The sequence below is a fragment of the Chenopodium album genome, chromosome 25 (assembly GCF_948465745.1).
Source record: "Chenopodium album chromosome 25, dcCheAlbu1.1, whole genome shotgun sequence".
Lineage (NCBI taxonomy): Eukaryota > Viridiplantae > Streptophyta > Magnoliopsida > Caryophyllales > Amaranthaceae > Chenopodium > Chenopodium album.
Genome location: NC_137858.1, coordinates 11,975,516 through 11,991,296, shown reverse-complemented (window position 1 = coordinate 11,991,296; position 15,781 = coordinate 11,975,516). Strand labels below are relative to the sequence as shown.

The 15,781-nt window shown below is 31.2% G+C and overlaps 2 protein-coding genes across 3 annotated transcripts; both read right to left on the bottom strand.

Moving 5' to 3' along the window:
- Positions 1-1,296: 1,296 nt before the first annotated feature.
- Positions 1,297-7,464, bottom strand: LOC145613395 (ACT domain-containing protein ACR3-like). 2 transcript variants are annotated; one of them, XM_081668493.1, is made up of 10 exons: positions 7,201-7,464; positions 4,729-4,838; positions 4,539-4,645; positions 4,332-4,441; positions 4,205-4,250; positions 3,948-4,062; positions 3,680-3,747; positions 2,927-3,544; positions 2,230-2,334; positions 1,297-1,940 (listed from the first exon to the last, which is right to left on the bottom strand). In XM_081668493.1, exons 4-10 carry the CDS (start codon positions 4,391-4,393, stop codon positions 1,617-1,619), a joined length of 1,338 nt encoding a protein of 445 aa, XP_081524619.1. In that variant the 5' UTR covers positions 4,394-4,441; positions 4,539-4,645; positions 4,729-4,838; positions 7,201-7,464; the 3' UTR covers positions 1,297-1,616. The 2 variants fall into 2 exon arrangements, with proteins under 2 accessions (XP_081524619.1, XP_081524618.1); XM_081668492.1 differs by having other exon boundaries at positions 4,332-4,445; positions 7,201-7,463.
- Positions 4,495-15,509, bottom strand: LOC145613694 (protein neprosin-like). The gene is made up of 9 exons (XM_081668773.1): positions 15,393-15,509; positions 13,712-13,798; positions 13,395-13,595; positions 12,537-12,707; positions 12,300-12,350; positions 12,038-12,184; positions 11,327-11,684; positions 4,766-4,838; positions 4,495-4,645 (listed from the first exon to the last, which is right to left on the bottom strand). The coding sequence occupies exons 1-9, from the start codon at positions 15,507-15,509 to the stop codon at positions 4,495-4,497; spliced, it is 1,356 nt and encodes a 451-aa protein (XP_081524899.1).
- Between the last annotated feature and the right edge of the window lie 272 nt (positions 15,510-15,781).

Below are 15,781 nucleotides of genomic sequence, written 5' to 3'. Positions count from 1 at the left end.
TTAATATATTACATATTACTAACAATTGTTAATTACTAGTAATTAATAATTAAGTACTAATAATTACTAATTACAGAGTACTAACTATTAATTTTTAAGTACTTATAACTACTAATTTACTAATTATTAAATAATAATTATTAATTATTAATTACTAATAATAGATTATTAATTACTAATTATAAATTATTAATTACTAATTTTTTATTACTAATTACTAATTATAAATTATAAATTAATAAGTATTGATTATGAATTACTAATTATAAATTATTAACTATTGATTATTGATTATTAATTACTATTTATAAATTATTAATTACTAATTATTAATTACTGATTACTTATTATTAATTACTAATTACTAATTATTAATTATTAATAATTAATTATTAATTATTGATTATTAATTAGTAATTATATATTAATAATTATTAATTATTAATTACTGATTATTAATTATCAAATATCAATTACTAATTACAAATTAATAATTAATTATTAATTAATTACCAATTATTAATTACTAATTATTGATTGATAATTATTAATTATTAATTATTAATTATTAATTACTAATTATTGATTGATAATTACTAATTATTAATTATTAATAATTATTAATTATTAATTATTAATAATTATTAATTAATAATTATTAATTATTAATAATTAATAATTATTAATTATTAATTATTAATTATTAATTATTAATTATTAATAATTAATAATTAATAATTAATAATTAATAATTAATAATTAATAATTAATAATTAATAATTATTAATAATTATTAATAATTATTAATAATTATTAATAATTATTAATAATTAATAATTATTAATTATTAATTAATAATTAAGGATAAAAAGTAATTTATTTAATGAAAAGCCAAAAGCCAAAACCAAAAAGCTAGTAACACTAGCTTTTTGTTTTTGGTGGAAAAGCCGGCTTTTTCACCTAGCTGAAAAGCCATTTACCAAACAAGTATTTTGGCTGTTTGACCAAAAGAAAAAGCCAAAAGCCAAAAGCCAACCAAAAAACCAACTAAAAGCCAATTACCAAACAAGGCCAAAGTCTTACACCGTATATATTTGTTCAAATTAGGAAACAATCTTCGCGTACATAAACTTCTTACCCCTTGAATCCTTGATTGACCTTCTAGAACTATGTATTCCATTAGTATATAGTTACAAACTTCCAACTCTCATGAGAAAACATAATTAATATCTTACGGATCGGAGTAGCTTTTATTTTGCTAAATTAAACTTTCTGTTTGAGCCACAATTTGAGTCGTTATGCATACAATTATCATTTTGCTTTATATAATTTTCGGTGTAGTTTGGAAACAGCTTACATCAACATGAAACCAAATTTATGACCTAATTGCATAAGTCACCAGTTCTATGAAGAACAAGAATTTTTGGCCCTATTTCATATTGAACTTTACGCTGTCCTAATAATGTTTCTCATCCTACATATCTACCACCTAAAATTAGTCATAAGATTCACAGTTCTGATGACAATTAGAGGCTTACTTTGGTGACACTTTTATTAGTCTATACACCAAAATGTTACATACATATGCCATAGAATTTGTTCGGCATGCATTATATTCACGGCAAGAACTTCTCCAGCAGACCGCCAAAGAAGAAGCTGGTTTTCGCCCATCCTTTAGCTTCCGCAGGTTCCCTGGAGCTAGCTGGGGCTTTCTTCACATTGAGCATCATGGTAAGCCCAATTTCTTTTCGGAGTGCTTCGATTGTTTTCACATCTACTGTATTCCCTGAAGAATCTCTCACATAGAACACATTCTTTGCCTTCTCTCCTACAGTGGACACACCTGCTCTCATTACTGTCAGTCCATGTTCTCGGAGAATCCTTGTCACTTCTGAGAGTAAGCCTACTCGATCCTTTGCACAGAGTTCTAAGCTTAGACCCTGTTTCATAAGCACCATATGAATTCCAAAGTAAATTATTCCACAAGATAGCGCTGTTTATTACAAAGTAGTATAATATGACGAGTACTGCTTGCTTTCAAGATATGCTTATAATGTAAACCCAAAGTCAGTAAGCAATCTAAGCATTACAAGTCAGTAGAAAACCAACTTGTTCAGTACAGTAAGTGGTACCAATGACTGAAGAAATCATATTTTCAACAAGAACTTCCTACCATAATTCCATAAAACATTGAAGGTAAAAGAAAGAAAGTTTTAAGACAGTACTTACCTCACTTATTCTCCGTTGAATGGCAGCTTCAAGGCATTTGATAACCCTTTCCTTCTCCATTTCCATGTCAAGTGTACAGCCATCCATATGTCGAATGTAGTACTCCTGTAACCCTTGTTCATCAGCAAATTTAATGTTGCAGTACAAATAAATTTTGGTCACTGAGGAATTTTTTTCCTTAGAAAAGGGATAAAAAGCAAACCATCATGAGGATCTTTGACTCTTTGAGCTTTTTTATGCATATGGTAAACACAGGAAACGTAATGCCATGCATGCATTTAAAAATTGAATTGGGGGGTAAAAATATTATCAACCTAAATGAAGACCGAGGTGAAAGTATAAAACTTCCAACACTTATTATAACTAAGAAACAGAAAGGCCTTAGTTGAACAATGTGCATCTCGAACTTCCTGGAAAATATAACAGAATATCTGTTAATATTTTGGACGATACACTTGTCTGTCAAAAATTGTAATTTAAACCATAAATATGATAAGAAATTTAAAATGTAGTAAAATTCTTTTGTAACTTCAGATATCCACTGTGATGATGCTTAATTTCTCCACACTCCAATCTACCAGATGATATTTTAGCATGGTGTCTATGTATATAACGGAAGCATAGGCAAAAGCTAAGTCAATTCAAGAAAACAGTACAAAAAATCCCACAAATTTGGCAAGGAGAATGATCTTGATACCTGTGATGCATATGGGCCATCAGAGGAGATGGTTGCATGGAAAACAACATACTGCATATCTGTAAGAGTGCAGACAATATCAAACATAAGCTTTGGTCGATCCTTGCACTTCAGTGTAACCACTGAGTACCCTTTCTCCTCACAATGTTCAACAAAAATTTTAGGCTTGAGAGGAGGAGGATATTCCACAACAATCGGTGTGTCAGCACTTTCATAATCCCTGTCAGCGAACATCATCTGATGAAGACGCCGGTCAACATGGGTAGAACCCATGGAGAAACTGGTGTGAGCCACATGTTCATCATCTTGGGTGCCACCAAGAATGTTCTTGAGCTGTTCTTCCATCAGAGATAATCTGCTGGGGTCATCTACAGCAAGATAGGTAGTATCATCATTGACATAAAGGACGCAAGCTATTCTTGTGTTGTGGGTCCAAACTTCAGCAGCAGCTATGTTGAAGTGTAGGTCAGCAAGCACCGCAAAGATCTCTGACAAGAGCCCTGGACGATCCCTGCCTATCAGCTCGACAGCAGTGTGATTACCAACAGAGTGTAGTCCAACTCTTTTTCCTGGCTTACTCTTTATCCAATCAGCTGCTTGGCCCTTGGGTCCCAAAGCCTATTGCGAGATTGGGTGCAAAAAATAATTAGTTACCTGATGATGCATCAGAAACTTCTTACATTGTACTGTATTTTGTAAAAACCAAAACTATAGTCTTGCTGTCTATAATCTTCTTACATCAGAGAGGCATACCTTTTCAATATAATCTATGGTCTTGCTGTCTGCAATCTTCTTCCCGTTTTGATCAGTAACATGGAAGACTGTTTTTTACAAGGGAAAAAATAATCCAACATTGTGAGTCAGTAAAAGCAAGGATATACATTTAAGATGAGTAAAAGCAAGAACAGCTCTTGTCAACTTAAATCCATATACATAATACTTGTATTTGATAGTATCAAAAATAGGTTCAGATGTTATTAGATCAATAATACCAGAAATACTTTACTAAAGAAATACGCACCATCCATAAACCATCCACCATCAGAGGAAATGTAAGCTTTGGTGATGAGGAGATCAAGGTCAGTTAAGATTTGCACAACTTCCAGAAGTATTCCTGGTTTATTCATGCTATCAACCTGCAACAAAACAACTTTTTTTTACATATTAGCTCTACATATATTGTCAGAAAGCAGTGTATGACATGATCATCCATACATGAGGGAGGGGGTGTGAGAAAGTGCATCTTTTGTTCTGAAATTCAGATGATGAGATTCTGACCTTAACTAGGGTGCAATCACGGCAACTGGTGTTATCGACAGATACCCTGAAAATCAGGCATGTTAGAAGCAGATGTGAATAACATGTTCAATACAGTGCTTCGTTAGAAAGCAGACTAGATAGGAACCTGGGAGGATTTATTCTGATGCTTAAGTTCTCATATTCAGGATCAAAATATGGCCCAGCCATTTTTTATTTTCTTCGACAAAAATTCAAGAGACTTTCCACGGGTGGCAGCTACCTGGTTCAACAATTCATCCATTATTACATCACATGATGTATAAATAGCACTACAAATTGCACACGGCTAATATGGCTTGGAACATGACCATACCTAATTGCACAAGATGAGGGCGGAGTCCTGAATTCACTGTTGAACTCTCCCTAATCCTGCACCAACTTACATCGTACACCTTCACAGTACAACTACAATCCTTGACCCTGCAAAACAAGAAAAGCCATGTCAGCCAAATTTGACCTTGTTAAGACTACGCTCTCAACATATAAATGATTACCATCGCTACCTCTATTGTGAGTTGTGACTCCTGAGTCCTGAGATACCAGCTGAAAAAGAAAATTATGTCCAACAATGGCTCTCTAGTTACCACACCTTCCAAAACTGCCACTTGACTCACTGCAATAAATTGGCAATAGCATCACTAAACAAAAGATACTTAAATTCAAAGTCGCCATAAAATCCTAAAAACCTAATCCAAACATAGGGATGATGCATAAGCTAATATCAGTTCAAAAGTGAGAACAAGAACTCATGAAAATCAAACTTATGCAACTTATGGATATTATATAGCTTAGATAAACTGTCAATATTCTTAGTAAACATTGAAGTCATCGTATCAAACACAGAAAACAGGCCAACCATAAGCGTCACCAAATTCAATGTCATCATAATATCTTAGAGACCTAATCCAAGCAAAGGTATAATGCATCGGCTAATGTCAGTTCCAAAACGCAGATTAAAACTCATAGCATTATAACTTAGGGACTTTGTGGATATCATATAGCTTAGACGAGCTGTCATTATTGTTATACTGAACACTGAAATCATATCAAACACAAAAAAATAGCCAAGCACCTACATATCTCAGATGGATTGATTCACTTTCACAGCTTCCCATATCATCGCAGCTCTACCTCTTATCCTGCTTAAGTGTTTACTCAAAGCTTGGCAATTCTAATCTTACCCATGCCTTAGCACATAGTGATGCCTCCAGCTAAAACTATATTTGTTTTCACTTTTCCCAATATACTCTCCAAGGCAAACATTAGGGAACAGAGGGAGTAGCTAACATAGAATTTTTAAGACACTCAAATGAGATACAAGACACTACAAATAAGACAAAAAGTGGGAAAAAAAATATACAACAATAACATCAACATCACTCCGATGTCTCTAAAAAGTCTTTTATGTGGGGCAAGGTAAAGGGTGATAGAAAAATTTCTATCAAATCGTTGATTTTAAACATAACAGGCATAAACTGCTTCACAACATATTTGAAAAGTATAGTTTATACTTGTATTTCATTGCAAAGACTCCATTAAATTGGAGTTGAATGAGGTAATTTGGAAATTAGAACACAGCATACTAAAAGGCTAAATTGAGATATAGTACTCCCTCCGTCCCTAAATTACATTCCTCCTTTCTATTTTTGATATTCCAAAATTACATTCCTCCTTTCTATTTTTGGTAAGTTTTTTTAGTAAATCAACTCTCTTTTTCTGTTTTATATTTAATGCTTTCTCACTCATCCTTACCTAATCTCACTCATAATCCTTGTGCCAAATTACAATGAATATGATTGGTTAAAAAATTTCAATTAGGAGCATGTGATTGGTCCTTTTTTTTGCAAAGGATTGATGACATGTCATAGTAATAACTACTCTATCTTTGTACTTCCCATTGCATTATCTAATTATTGTTATTTGTCTTATTCTTCCCTCCTTAATTCCCGTGTAAATTTTCAAAGAGGAATGTAAATTAGGGACGGAGGGAGTAAGATATTTTGCTGTATATCGAAGGAGGGCACTCCTAGAAATTTTGAACATTAGAAACGCCTTGCTTATGATAATTTCAATATTCAATAAATAACTGTACTAGCAACTAGCAAGCACTTAGACCAAGACTAGATAAAAGAGGAGGGCTATATTAGGCCAGTGACAACCAGTGTAAAACTTTGTCACGTTGCATCGCTTGACATGAGCCACAATGATTGAGAGTAGTACTAGGATGGGTGACCTCATGGGAAGTCCTCATGTTAGTTCATGTGGCCGACCCCACTTTAGGGATTAAGACGTTCAAGCATAAGAAGAACTATTCTTGCTATCACTATAGCTCCAAGTGGGCAATATATGCAGGTCACTACAATATATGCTACACAACCTATGCTTATATAGATTTATCAAAAACTAACCCTAACTAAGATTACCCAATATGACAAGCCATCTAATTGACCCGCCATGACTCGACTCAAACACAACCTGAACAACTGATTTGACAGCACTAATCTACTGCCCAAACAGAATCACACAAAGTTATCTAGCCAATATAAACCTTTCCAACTTTTGCACCCCTTTCCAATCCCCAAAGGCCAAAATTCCGCATCAACCATAAATTAAAAAAATTATGATTAAACCAGCCTTTGTATACATACTAAAATCCTAATTAATCAATCACAGTAGATATTTCTTCTTATCACAATTAACAAATTTCATGAATTACAATTTCAAATTCTAGAATTTCCAACACCTTTTATTTTTAAAATACATGAAAATCCAATTCAACCAAGCAGAACACTACCCAGAAGGCCAGAACAGAACAAGAAAAACAAGAACATCAAAACAATAAATGCTGAATTAATAAACAATTAACCAAACAACCAACCAATCAATAGCTATCAACCCATCATCATAAACTAACAATCAAATCAAATAAAAATCACTTTCAATAAAATGAAAAGGATTAAAAGAGAAAAACTTACAAAATGGGTGTCTGAAAAACAGAGAAAATCAGCAAAAACTATGAAAAAAAGATTGGATTTTTGAACAGAAAATGAGAATTTCAATGAAATGTTGTCAGTGGGGTTGAGTGATGCATCAGCAGATGGCGCACTATATTGATGCTGAATGCTGAATGTTGGTTGGGTTTTGAGTGGAGAGAGAAAGAGGAAGACACGTTCGAATTGCGTGGCTAGAATCACTTTTTTGTCAAATCTCACTCTTTTATTCTTGTTTTTATTTTGTTTAATTAAAATTGGTTTTTATTTTGTTTAATTAAAATTGTTTAATTGTATTTGTGCTCATCATCTAATGGTTGTATTAAAATATATGGTTGAAATAATCTAAGTCAATTTTTGCAAGATCAACTTGTGTTTCTGTGCAACTTGTCCTTTGTCTAATCATTGATACTCTTCTGTTAATTATTGCACCGCCGTCTTTTTCGCTATCAGGTGATACTTAACGGTGTCTGTTTTATAGTTAGTAGAGGTGATATATAGGTGATTCGGATTGTGTTTGCATAACTATTTTACTTGGCCTTTATAGATTTTAATGATGTAACATAAAATACTTTGTCATCAAGTAAATAATTCAAATTAATATCGATTTTGTTTGATTCGTTTCACTTTGTGCCAAGGTTATGCAAAAATATTTGATTTGTGTGACCTATTTCTATAGGGCTGAAATTGTAAATATCGAATTTGCTTATATAATTTTGGATATTTGAAATTAGATATTTTGAAAAAAAAAAAAATTAGGTATGGGTTTGATTGATTTGATTCAAAAGTCAACGGATTACATATCTCATATTTTAGGATTTGAAAATTCAAATATTTGAAATTTTGAATCAGATTTAATCTGATATTTGAATTACACAACCTTATGTTTTATTTAAATTTTAAATATTAGTTTTTCATAATTATATATGACACATATGTATGCATTGAAAACTATACAGAAAACTAAGTGCAAGCAAAATAAATAAATGGAAAGATCAAGTGAATCAGTAGCTACCAGTTTAATTAATGTAAAGAAATGAAAAAAAATGGTTAGTTCCACAAAAAAAAAAAAAAAAAGACTTTTTTTTTTTTACGAGGTACAACTAGAAATTTTTATTTCTTTGTCATAAAATCAAATATGGGACAATTCCCTTTTTATTTGGGAGTATTGAATACACGTATAATTCTGAACTTCATGTCCTTCCCCAAAAAGACATGTCAGAGTCAGGGCATCCCCTTTCTTTGTATTGAATGGGATAACCTGAACATTATATTCTAGTAATTACTCCTAAAATTATTTGGTTAGACAACTAAATCATGGTTGCTACAACTTTTTTCACAAAGGGACTTACACTCCTTATAAGACAATTTTAGAGAAAAACATAAGTCATTAGTACTTTATTATGAGTGTCTATTAAAAAATATTATAATTTTCAAATAGCAATTATGTACTTATATAGTTATATATAATATACAAAGACAAATTAAACTGGTGGGATTTGAATAATCATTATACCAAGTATTTTGGTACTTGTTCGTTAAAAATTAGGAATTACAATCCTAGAATTAGAATCCTCTCTCAAGCTGTTATAACATAAAGTGGATAACCAATATACTTATGATAGCTCCATTGTATTTTCTATCATTTATTTAATTTAGTAATTGCACAACAGAAGTAGATTAAATATATAGAAATCGATAAAATAATTAGGAGAAAGACAAAGCTAAGCCAAGATATATAAGTAGTAAAACTTGAACACACGATGTTTAACGTGGGAAAAAAATATCAAAAAAAACCCACGAACAACGAGCGCCGAAATAATCCACTATAAGAAAACTCTCCTGTATGAAGGGACACTCATAAAGGGTATAATATCAGAGTGTTGGATGATATGTAGTCATGTAGGTGGATACATGCTTCTAAATAATGTCCAACACCACTATTTATAGGTGGTGTATGGAGGTGGAAGAAGCGTGTAGAAAATTCCACATACATGCTCTTTAAATTGCCACCTAAATCTAGAATATTTAAGACCATTCACCAATTATTCTAAATTCTTTCACAAATCTCCATCAATTTCTCAACGTAGTAGAGTTTTCTAAAAACTTTGAGATGAAATAAGTTGGGCTATGAAATTTGATCCACACAAACCCAACTTAGAGATATTTAATTTTCTCTGTTCATTTATTTAAAATTAAAATTTAAAAGGTAAATTAGGGGTGAAACTGAAGTTAAGAAAATATTTTGTTAGTAAGAAGGAATATGGACATTCCTTCATCTCAAAAGGAATATGTTTTCTACTTTTGAAAATAATAGTATAGCAATGTTTTTCACCTTAAATAAATTGAATAAATACAATTTTCTTAGATAATGTTTTAGTTCCAACACATAACTTTTTTTCTTTTTCATCTTCAACTTCTTTTTTTTTTTTTTTTTTTTTAAAAAAAAAAAAAAAGAAAATCAATTTGATTATTTAAACCCCTTTTCTTTTACATTACACACTCTCACTTTTTTTTTCAACAGCACACTCTCTCACCTTTACTGGAAAAAAAATTGATTAAATGAGAAAACTCAAAGTGTCGCAATTACCATAGAAAACTACGTACAACCAAAGATGTAGAATCCTATTCGTGAATAAAATGAGATTGTGTCGAAAATTCCTTCTCGTGTTGTTTTATTTGGTTCACTACGTTAACGTTAATTAGCTTAATGGGTTGTGTCATCACATCATCAATAATTATTAATTTATTATGATTGTCATTTAATTTGTCTCTATGTTAGGTTATGTATAGACTCGATGAAGTAATCCGTACTCCGTAATAACTAAGGCCAATATTGCTTTCATTCTCTTAATTTTTGAAGGAAGAACCATGTGTCACATCACATGTGCTAACAATTCTATCTCCCATACGAATTCGAAGCTACCTTCTATGCATGTATCATGGTGCAACTTATATTAGTGTCGTTGCATGTTATATATTTTCCTCGCTAATAGTTGTACTACTAGCTATATATGCATGCGATACGTGTGAAGCGACTAATAATTATCACGAAATGCGCATCTGGGACCAATAATTCTCCTCACAGACCAACACAAGTCCTTCCGACGTATTTTGCTTTCACTCATGCATACCCTTGGAAAACTTCCCAGGAGGTCACCCTCAGCAATCCCAGCCAAGCACGTTCAAGTGAGAAATATTTTAGCATATAAGCCCCCTAAAGAAAAATGCATCTTGTTGATATGAGTCGTATATTAAGTTCCTTTAAAGCAATCATGATGGGTATTACAAAAATTACCTGTTGATTCCAATAAATAAGAAAAGATGAAATTGATTAACAATCTCAATAATACAGTTGTACCGCAGGTTAAATTACTACATTGGAAGCGAAATACGCCACCACCGGTACGGGTTTCTTGATGATGCACGCCCCCAAATGTTAACACAACATCCTCCGTAACTCGTGTACCCAAACCCGGATCGAAGGATGAAATTGCTACATACAAGAACTATTCAGATTTCAAAGAGAAGGTTTGTGTTTATGTGATTTAGGGTTTTAGATATAACAAAATGTATATCTCAATCTTGGGACTAAGGAGGATATATATACATGTAAAAAAGAAAAAGAATTAAAGGAAATATCTTGTCTCACACTCCACAAGCACTTAAGCAGCCGAGCTATCAGTCAAATTATAGCACGGCCCTGCCACATATAAGCATGCACCGAGCTATTGTTCGCTCCCCTAGCTCAACATTGTTTTCGTGTGCCGCCACCAAGAGAGCGACAACTCTCTAGGTGGCTCAATAATAACTTCTTTCAATTTACATTACTATTGTCATAACTCCAAAACTATTAGATTACTTCTTCATAATACAATAGTAAACCATCCATTAGTACATGTGCCCTAAGAATAATTTATTTAATTAACTAAAACTTTATTTAAATTATTACATTACTACTATTGCACTCGGTATCATTTTCCAACCAATACAAAATAGTGATACTTAAATACGTAGTAACTTCTTATTTCAAAACAAGATATACAACCAGAAAGCCAATGTATGACACGTTATAGTTAATGACCTAATTATGTTGGTTGACATCCAGGACCTCCAAAATAGAATCTAAGTTCAGCATTCTGGACAAATTTACTATCATAACATTCCGGCGCAGATGTAAGGACTTCAAAATCTTGTTGTTTAGGATGAACTTCTTTGAAATTATTATCAGCATAATCAACATAGAATAAATCACGAATATAACATGATTTACCAAAACCTTCATCAGAGAAATGTCCACTGCCCATTTGTGTAATAGTGTTGTTGTCTTGTGCCATTTCATCTGCGACTTCTCCACCCCATGCTACTATATCACCACCTTTGTCTGTCATGCTTGTGAATAGGGAAGCTGGCCAATATCCCATTGCTTTCCCACCATAAGTTAACCACCAATCTTTTGTCGATCGATCCTGTTACAAGGATACCGCGATAATTTGAATTTTTTAAATGACATATCTAACAAGAATTCGCATGCATGTTAAATTGTTTCTAATATTTTGATGGAAAGCGTTTGTGATCATGATTTTATGACCAAAGTGTACAATCTTATTGGAAAGAAAATAAAGGGAGGGACTAGCCCGTAACATTAGTACTCAATAAATTGTGAATTAGGAATTTTCGAATACAATCAGATCAGGTGAATTAAACATAGCCTAAAAATTAGTCATCCGCAATAATTTGTGATTGAAAATTTTCTACTATCCGTAACATGAGTACTCAATAGTCAATATAGAAAATTATGAGAATTGCGTAAAACTATTACCTGGTATATGTATAGACTAATCGATTTTTGTAATCCGCCGTAAACGGAGAAGGAATCTACGTATGCACCAACAGCGAAATCCTTGTTCGTTTGCACAAATCCCGGACAAGTTAGGTCATAGCAACCCGTAGACATGTAGTTATCCCTCTAATAATTCAAACATTTAAAATTTTTAATTATATAATTAGATGTAATATTAAAGTAAATTCAGAACAAATTAAAGTTGTATTAGTCCATAATACTAGGCTTACTAGCTACGTACCGTCCAATATATGAACAATCTTGGTCTACTTTGACTATCTTTTGGATGTACCTACACAATAATATTCATATTTTTAGTGGGTAGTGAAATATAAACTTTAATTGTTGAAAAAGTTGTTCCTCAAATAAAAAAAATAATATGTATTGATCGCGTATTAACAGGCATAGAAAGTACTTCAATTCGTACATTTTATACAAGTACGTATTATAGCTAAAATGTGGGTGTTACGATACATACCCGCCAACCAGCCTCTATTGTGTTGAGATTATTAGCATCACCTGCAACGATCCATATTTGTGAAAGGCTTAGAGCTATAGGGTTGACAACCGGGTTCCATACATTCAAAACTCCATGAACTCCTCTGAACTTCCCAGGTTCGTCACCTGCTCCTATTTGGATCATAGCATACTTGTACCACACCCGAATTGAAAGTATGACCCAAAAAAAAAAAAAAAAAAACCGTAAATTATTAGTGATAAAATTGATGTGATGTGATAAAATAAATCACTAGAAAGCCTTTCTCATGAGTTCGATGTATGATATAGTAAAATAAAAATATTATTCTATAATATACATATACTTCCTCTGTTCTTTAATACTTGCAACACTTTCTTAAAATAGAAATGTCATAATAATTATAACACACTATAAATAAAAAAATTTTTGGGAAAAATTTGTACTATTTCTCTAAGCTAAAGCATGACCCACTAAATTATACTCTACAAAACCTTTCACCTCATCTTAAAGTATATTAAATCATGTGAACCCTACTTTTCTTAAATAGCGTGAAAAAGTATGTGTTGCAACTATAAAAAAGCGGAGGAATAAGTAGCTATACGTACAATATGGAACTTATGACTAGTACAATTAAATGTACATAGTGTAGTGTGACATATAATATTATTAACGAACTTATAATATTACAGAAGTTCGAGGGGTAGCTCAAGTGGTTGGATTTAATTACCATCTTTTACTCATGATTATCGGCTAGGGTGGAGGGAATTAGGTTTCTTGGGTAAGGTAATTTAAAGCGGATAATCTCAAATTATCTAGTAAAATTAATTTTGTAAAGAATGAAAGAAAATAAAGAATCACCTTATGCATCTTAAGATTTGGTGATGCTTCTGCAAAAGGTGATGATGATTTTCTTTGTACGTTGCTAGAGTTATAAGCACTATATTTTCGACTAATAGGGATGGAACCGTATGGACATCGTCCATACTTGTGCCAAGACTGTTTAAGCTCAAATGTTTCGTTCATTGATTTCAACGTACTTGGATACGTTCTTGGTTCCATCTGTGAAATCACGACCATCACATGTTATATTATCACTTAATAGGTCAGAATTTCTCATAGGTCAATAAATTATTGACAAACAACCGATGAAGAACCAATGATGTTCATGAAAAAACCTGTATGTTGTGGTTTTTAAGGAGTGGATGAGTCAAAGCTAGTTGCTTATGCACGTCAATACAATCAATTATATCTTCATCTCCAACCTACAACAAGTTTAGAGAGTTAAATAGAGTCATATAGAACATTGTTGCATGCACAATTTTATAATTCAGTGCACATAATGTAATTTTAGCTAGTATTGACGTAATTGTGACATTTTAATATTAGTAACACCATTTTAAGTCTTAAGAAATGGAAAAGGCTATGTTTTATACGGAGTACTAGCTTTTATATAGTTGAGCACTCTCAAATTGTATAAGGAAATAAGAATAATTATCCTTCTTATTGATTAAGAAATATTTTGCTCCATTTATTATATATTGATTTAATGGAATTTAAAGAGAAAATATTGTACATATATGGAAGTTAATCCTAAGTTTATTTATGATACTAGGTTAGGTTCCTCGCCATGCACGATATATCGTAATTTTCATCATTAAATAACATTATTTTTAATTAAAAATTTTCTAAAACTATTGTGAGCAATTTTTTACCAAAAAAATATTTTCTTCTTATATCATGTCTTTACAAAAATATTTAAATACTTGTATTAATATCACTTTAAAGAGTTGCTTAGTACTTTAGTCGAATGAGTATATTAAAATTATGTTGAATGACTGATTTTAAAAACAGTCGGTAATTAGCGACCGTTTTTATAATCATTTGCTAACATTCATTTTATCGACTAATTTGATGCCAGCCATTTCAATTTTTCAAAGACAAAATTGATGTATCCTTTTTATTTTTTACAATTAATTAAAGAAGTATGTATAAATTATATAGGTTTTTTTTTCTTCCTAATTTAGTAATTATTCTTGTCCAGTATATTTTTAAGATTATATATTCTTAAAAAAATTCACAAAGATTGCATTTTCAAAATAATTATATGGTAATGTTGCCAAAACTCATACCTATAATAGTGTGAACCCATCTATAGAATGTAAAAGATCTTTAATTATTTTATATGGTTAATTATGACAATTATATATTATTGTATATAATAATTTCCTTAAATATAAAAGTTTTATAAAAGGATTGTTTTTTTTAAAAAAAAAAAAAAAACAAAAATGCTAAGGTCACACCAGAAATTGACACGTGACATTGCTGGTGTGTCTTTTAGTATATAGTTATTGATTGATTGATTGATGATTATTGATTAATTATTCTCTAACCAACTAAATTACGGAGTATTTGATATTCAGATCACTTGTTCTATTGACTTAATTAGAGCTATATGTTATATCTATCCATGCCATTTTCATTTTATTTAGCTAAGTAGCATATTGATGAATTAATATATAGTTTTAAATGCAATCATTTATTAATTAAGTAATGCGTACATCTCCAAATTGGTTATCTATTGATTCATGGAATGTTTTTGAAGGTTTGAGGATAAATTTTGTTAATAACTTTCTTTCTTTTTTGAATTAATTTAATTTTGTTCAATCCGTCATTAAAAAATTGGGGAGAAAACAATGAAAGCATTATGGATATTTGTATACTCAATTAGTACGTATAATGTATGTATATAAAAATTATACCCAAGGCCTTATACAGTATATTAACGTATCATTACTAAATTAAAATTAACTAAGAATATTAAACATAAATTGTGGGAAAGATTATGTGTATATATACCTTGATTGTTTTGACAATGCCATTTGAGCCTCCAATTTGTCTTCCTCTTCCAACGGGGAAATACGATAACAATACAACAACAATTTGTAGAAGAAACACAAAATCACCACCTCTCATGTCGATATATCCTTGAGTTTAAGGATGGAATATTATTGTTTTAGCTACCTATTTGTAAGAGATGATTTTATTTTGTAACAAATTAATAAGTTTCATGGGATGGTATTTGCTTAGTGGTGTACTATATATACTGCATAATTAGGGAGAATGCAGAAATATATAATGTACTACGTATTTAATTTATGTAATCTCTTTATATTGGTAAATATTAACCCTATAAGGTAAATTATTTGGAGTATTTATTGCCTTGTATTGTTCCTTACATCTTGCTA

What these genes read in the sequence shown, in the direction of transcription:
- LOC145613395 (XM_081668493.1), bottom strand. Translation starts at nt 4,393, where the DNA reads ATGGCTGGGCCATATTTTGATCCTGAATATGAGAACTTAAGCATCAGA. An exon ending in GTGATTGCACCCTAGTTAAG is followed by an intron (nt 4,063 to 4,204) that starts GTCAGAATCTCA and finishes GTTTTGTTGCAG; the next exon opens with GTTGATAGCATGAATAAACC. An exon ending in TTCAACGGAGAATAAGTGAG is followed by an intron (nt 1,941 to 2,229) that starts GTAAGTACTGTC and finishes CTTATGAAACAG; the next exon opens with GGTCTAAGCTTAGAACTCTG.
- LOC145613694 (XM_081668773.1), bottom strand. Translation starts at nt 15,509, where the DNA reads ATGAGAGGTGGTGATTTTGTGTTTCTTCTACAAATTGTTGTTGTATTG. An exon ending in TTAAAAACCACAACATACAG is followed by an intron (nt 13,596 to 13,711) that starts GTTTTTTCATGA and finishes GTGATTTCACAG; the next exon opens with ATGGAACCAAGAACGTATCC. An exon ending in ATAATTTTCTTTTTCAGCTG is followed by an intron (nt 4,646 to 4,765) that starts GTATCTCAGGAC and finishes CTTGTTTTGCAG; the next exon opens with GGTCAAGGATTGTAGTTGTA.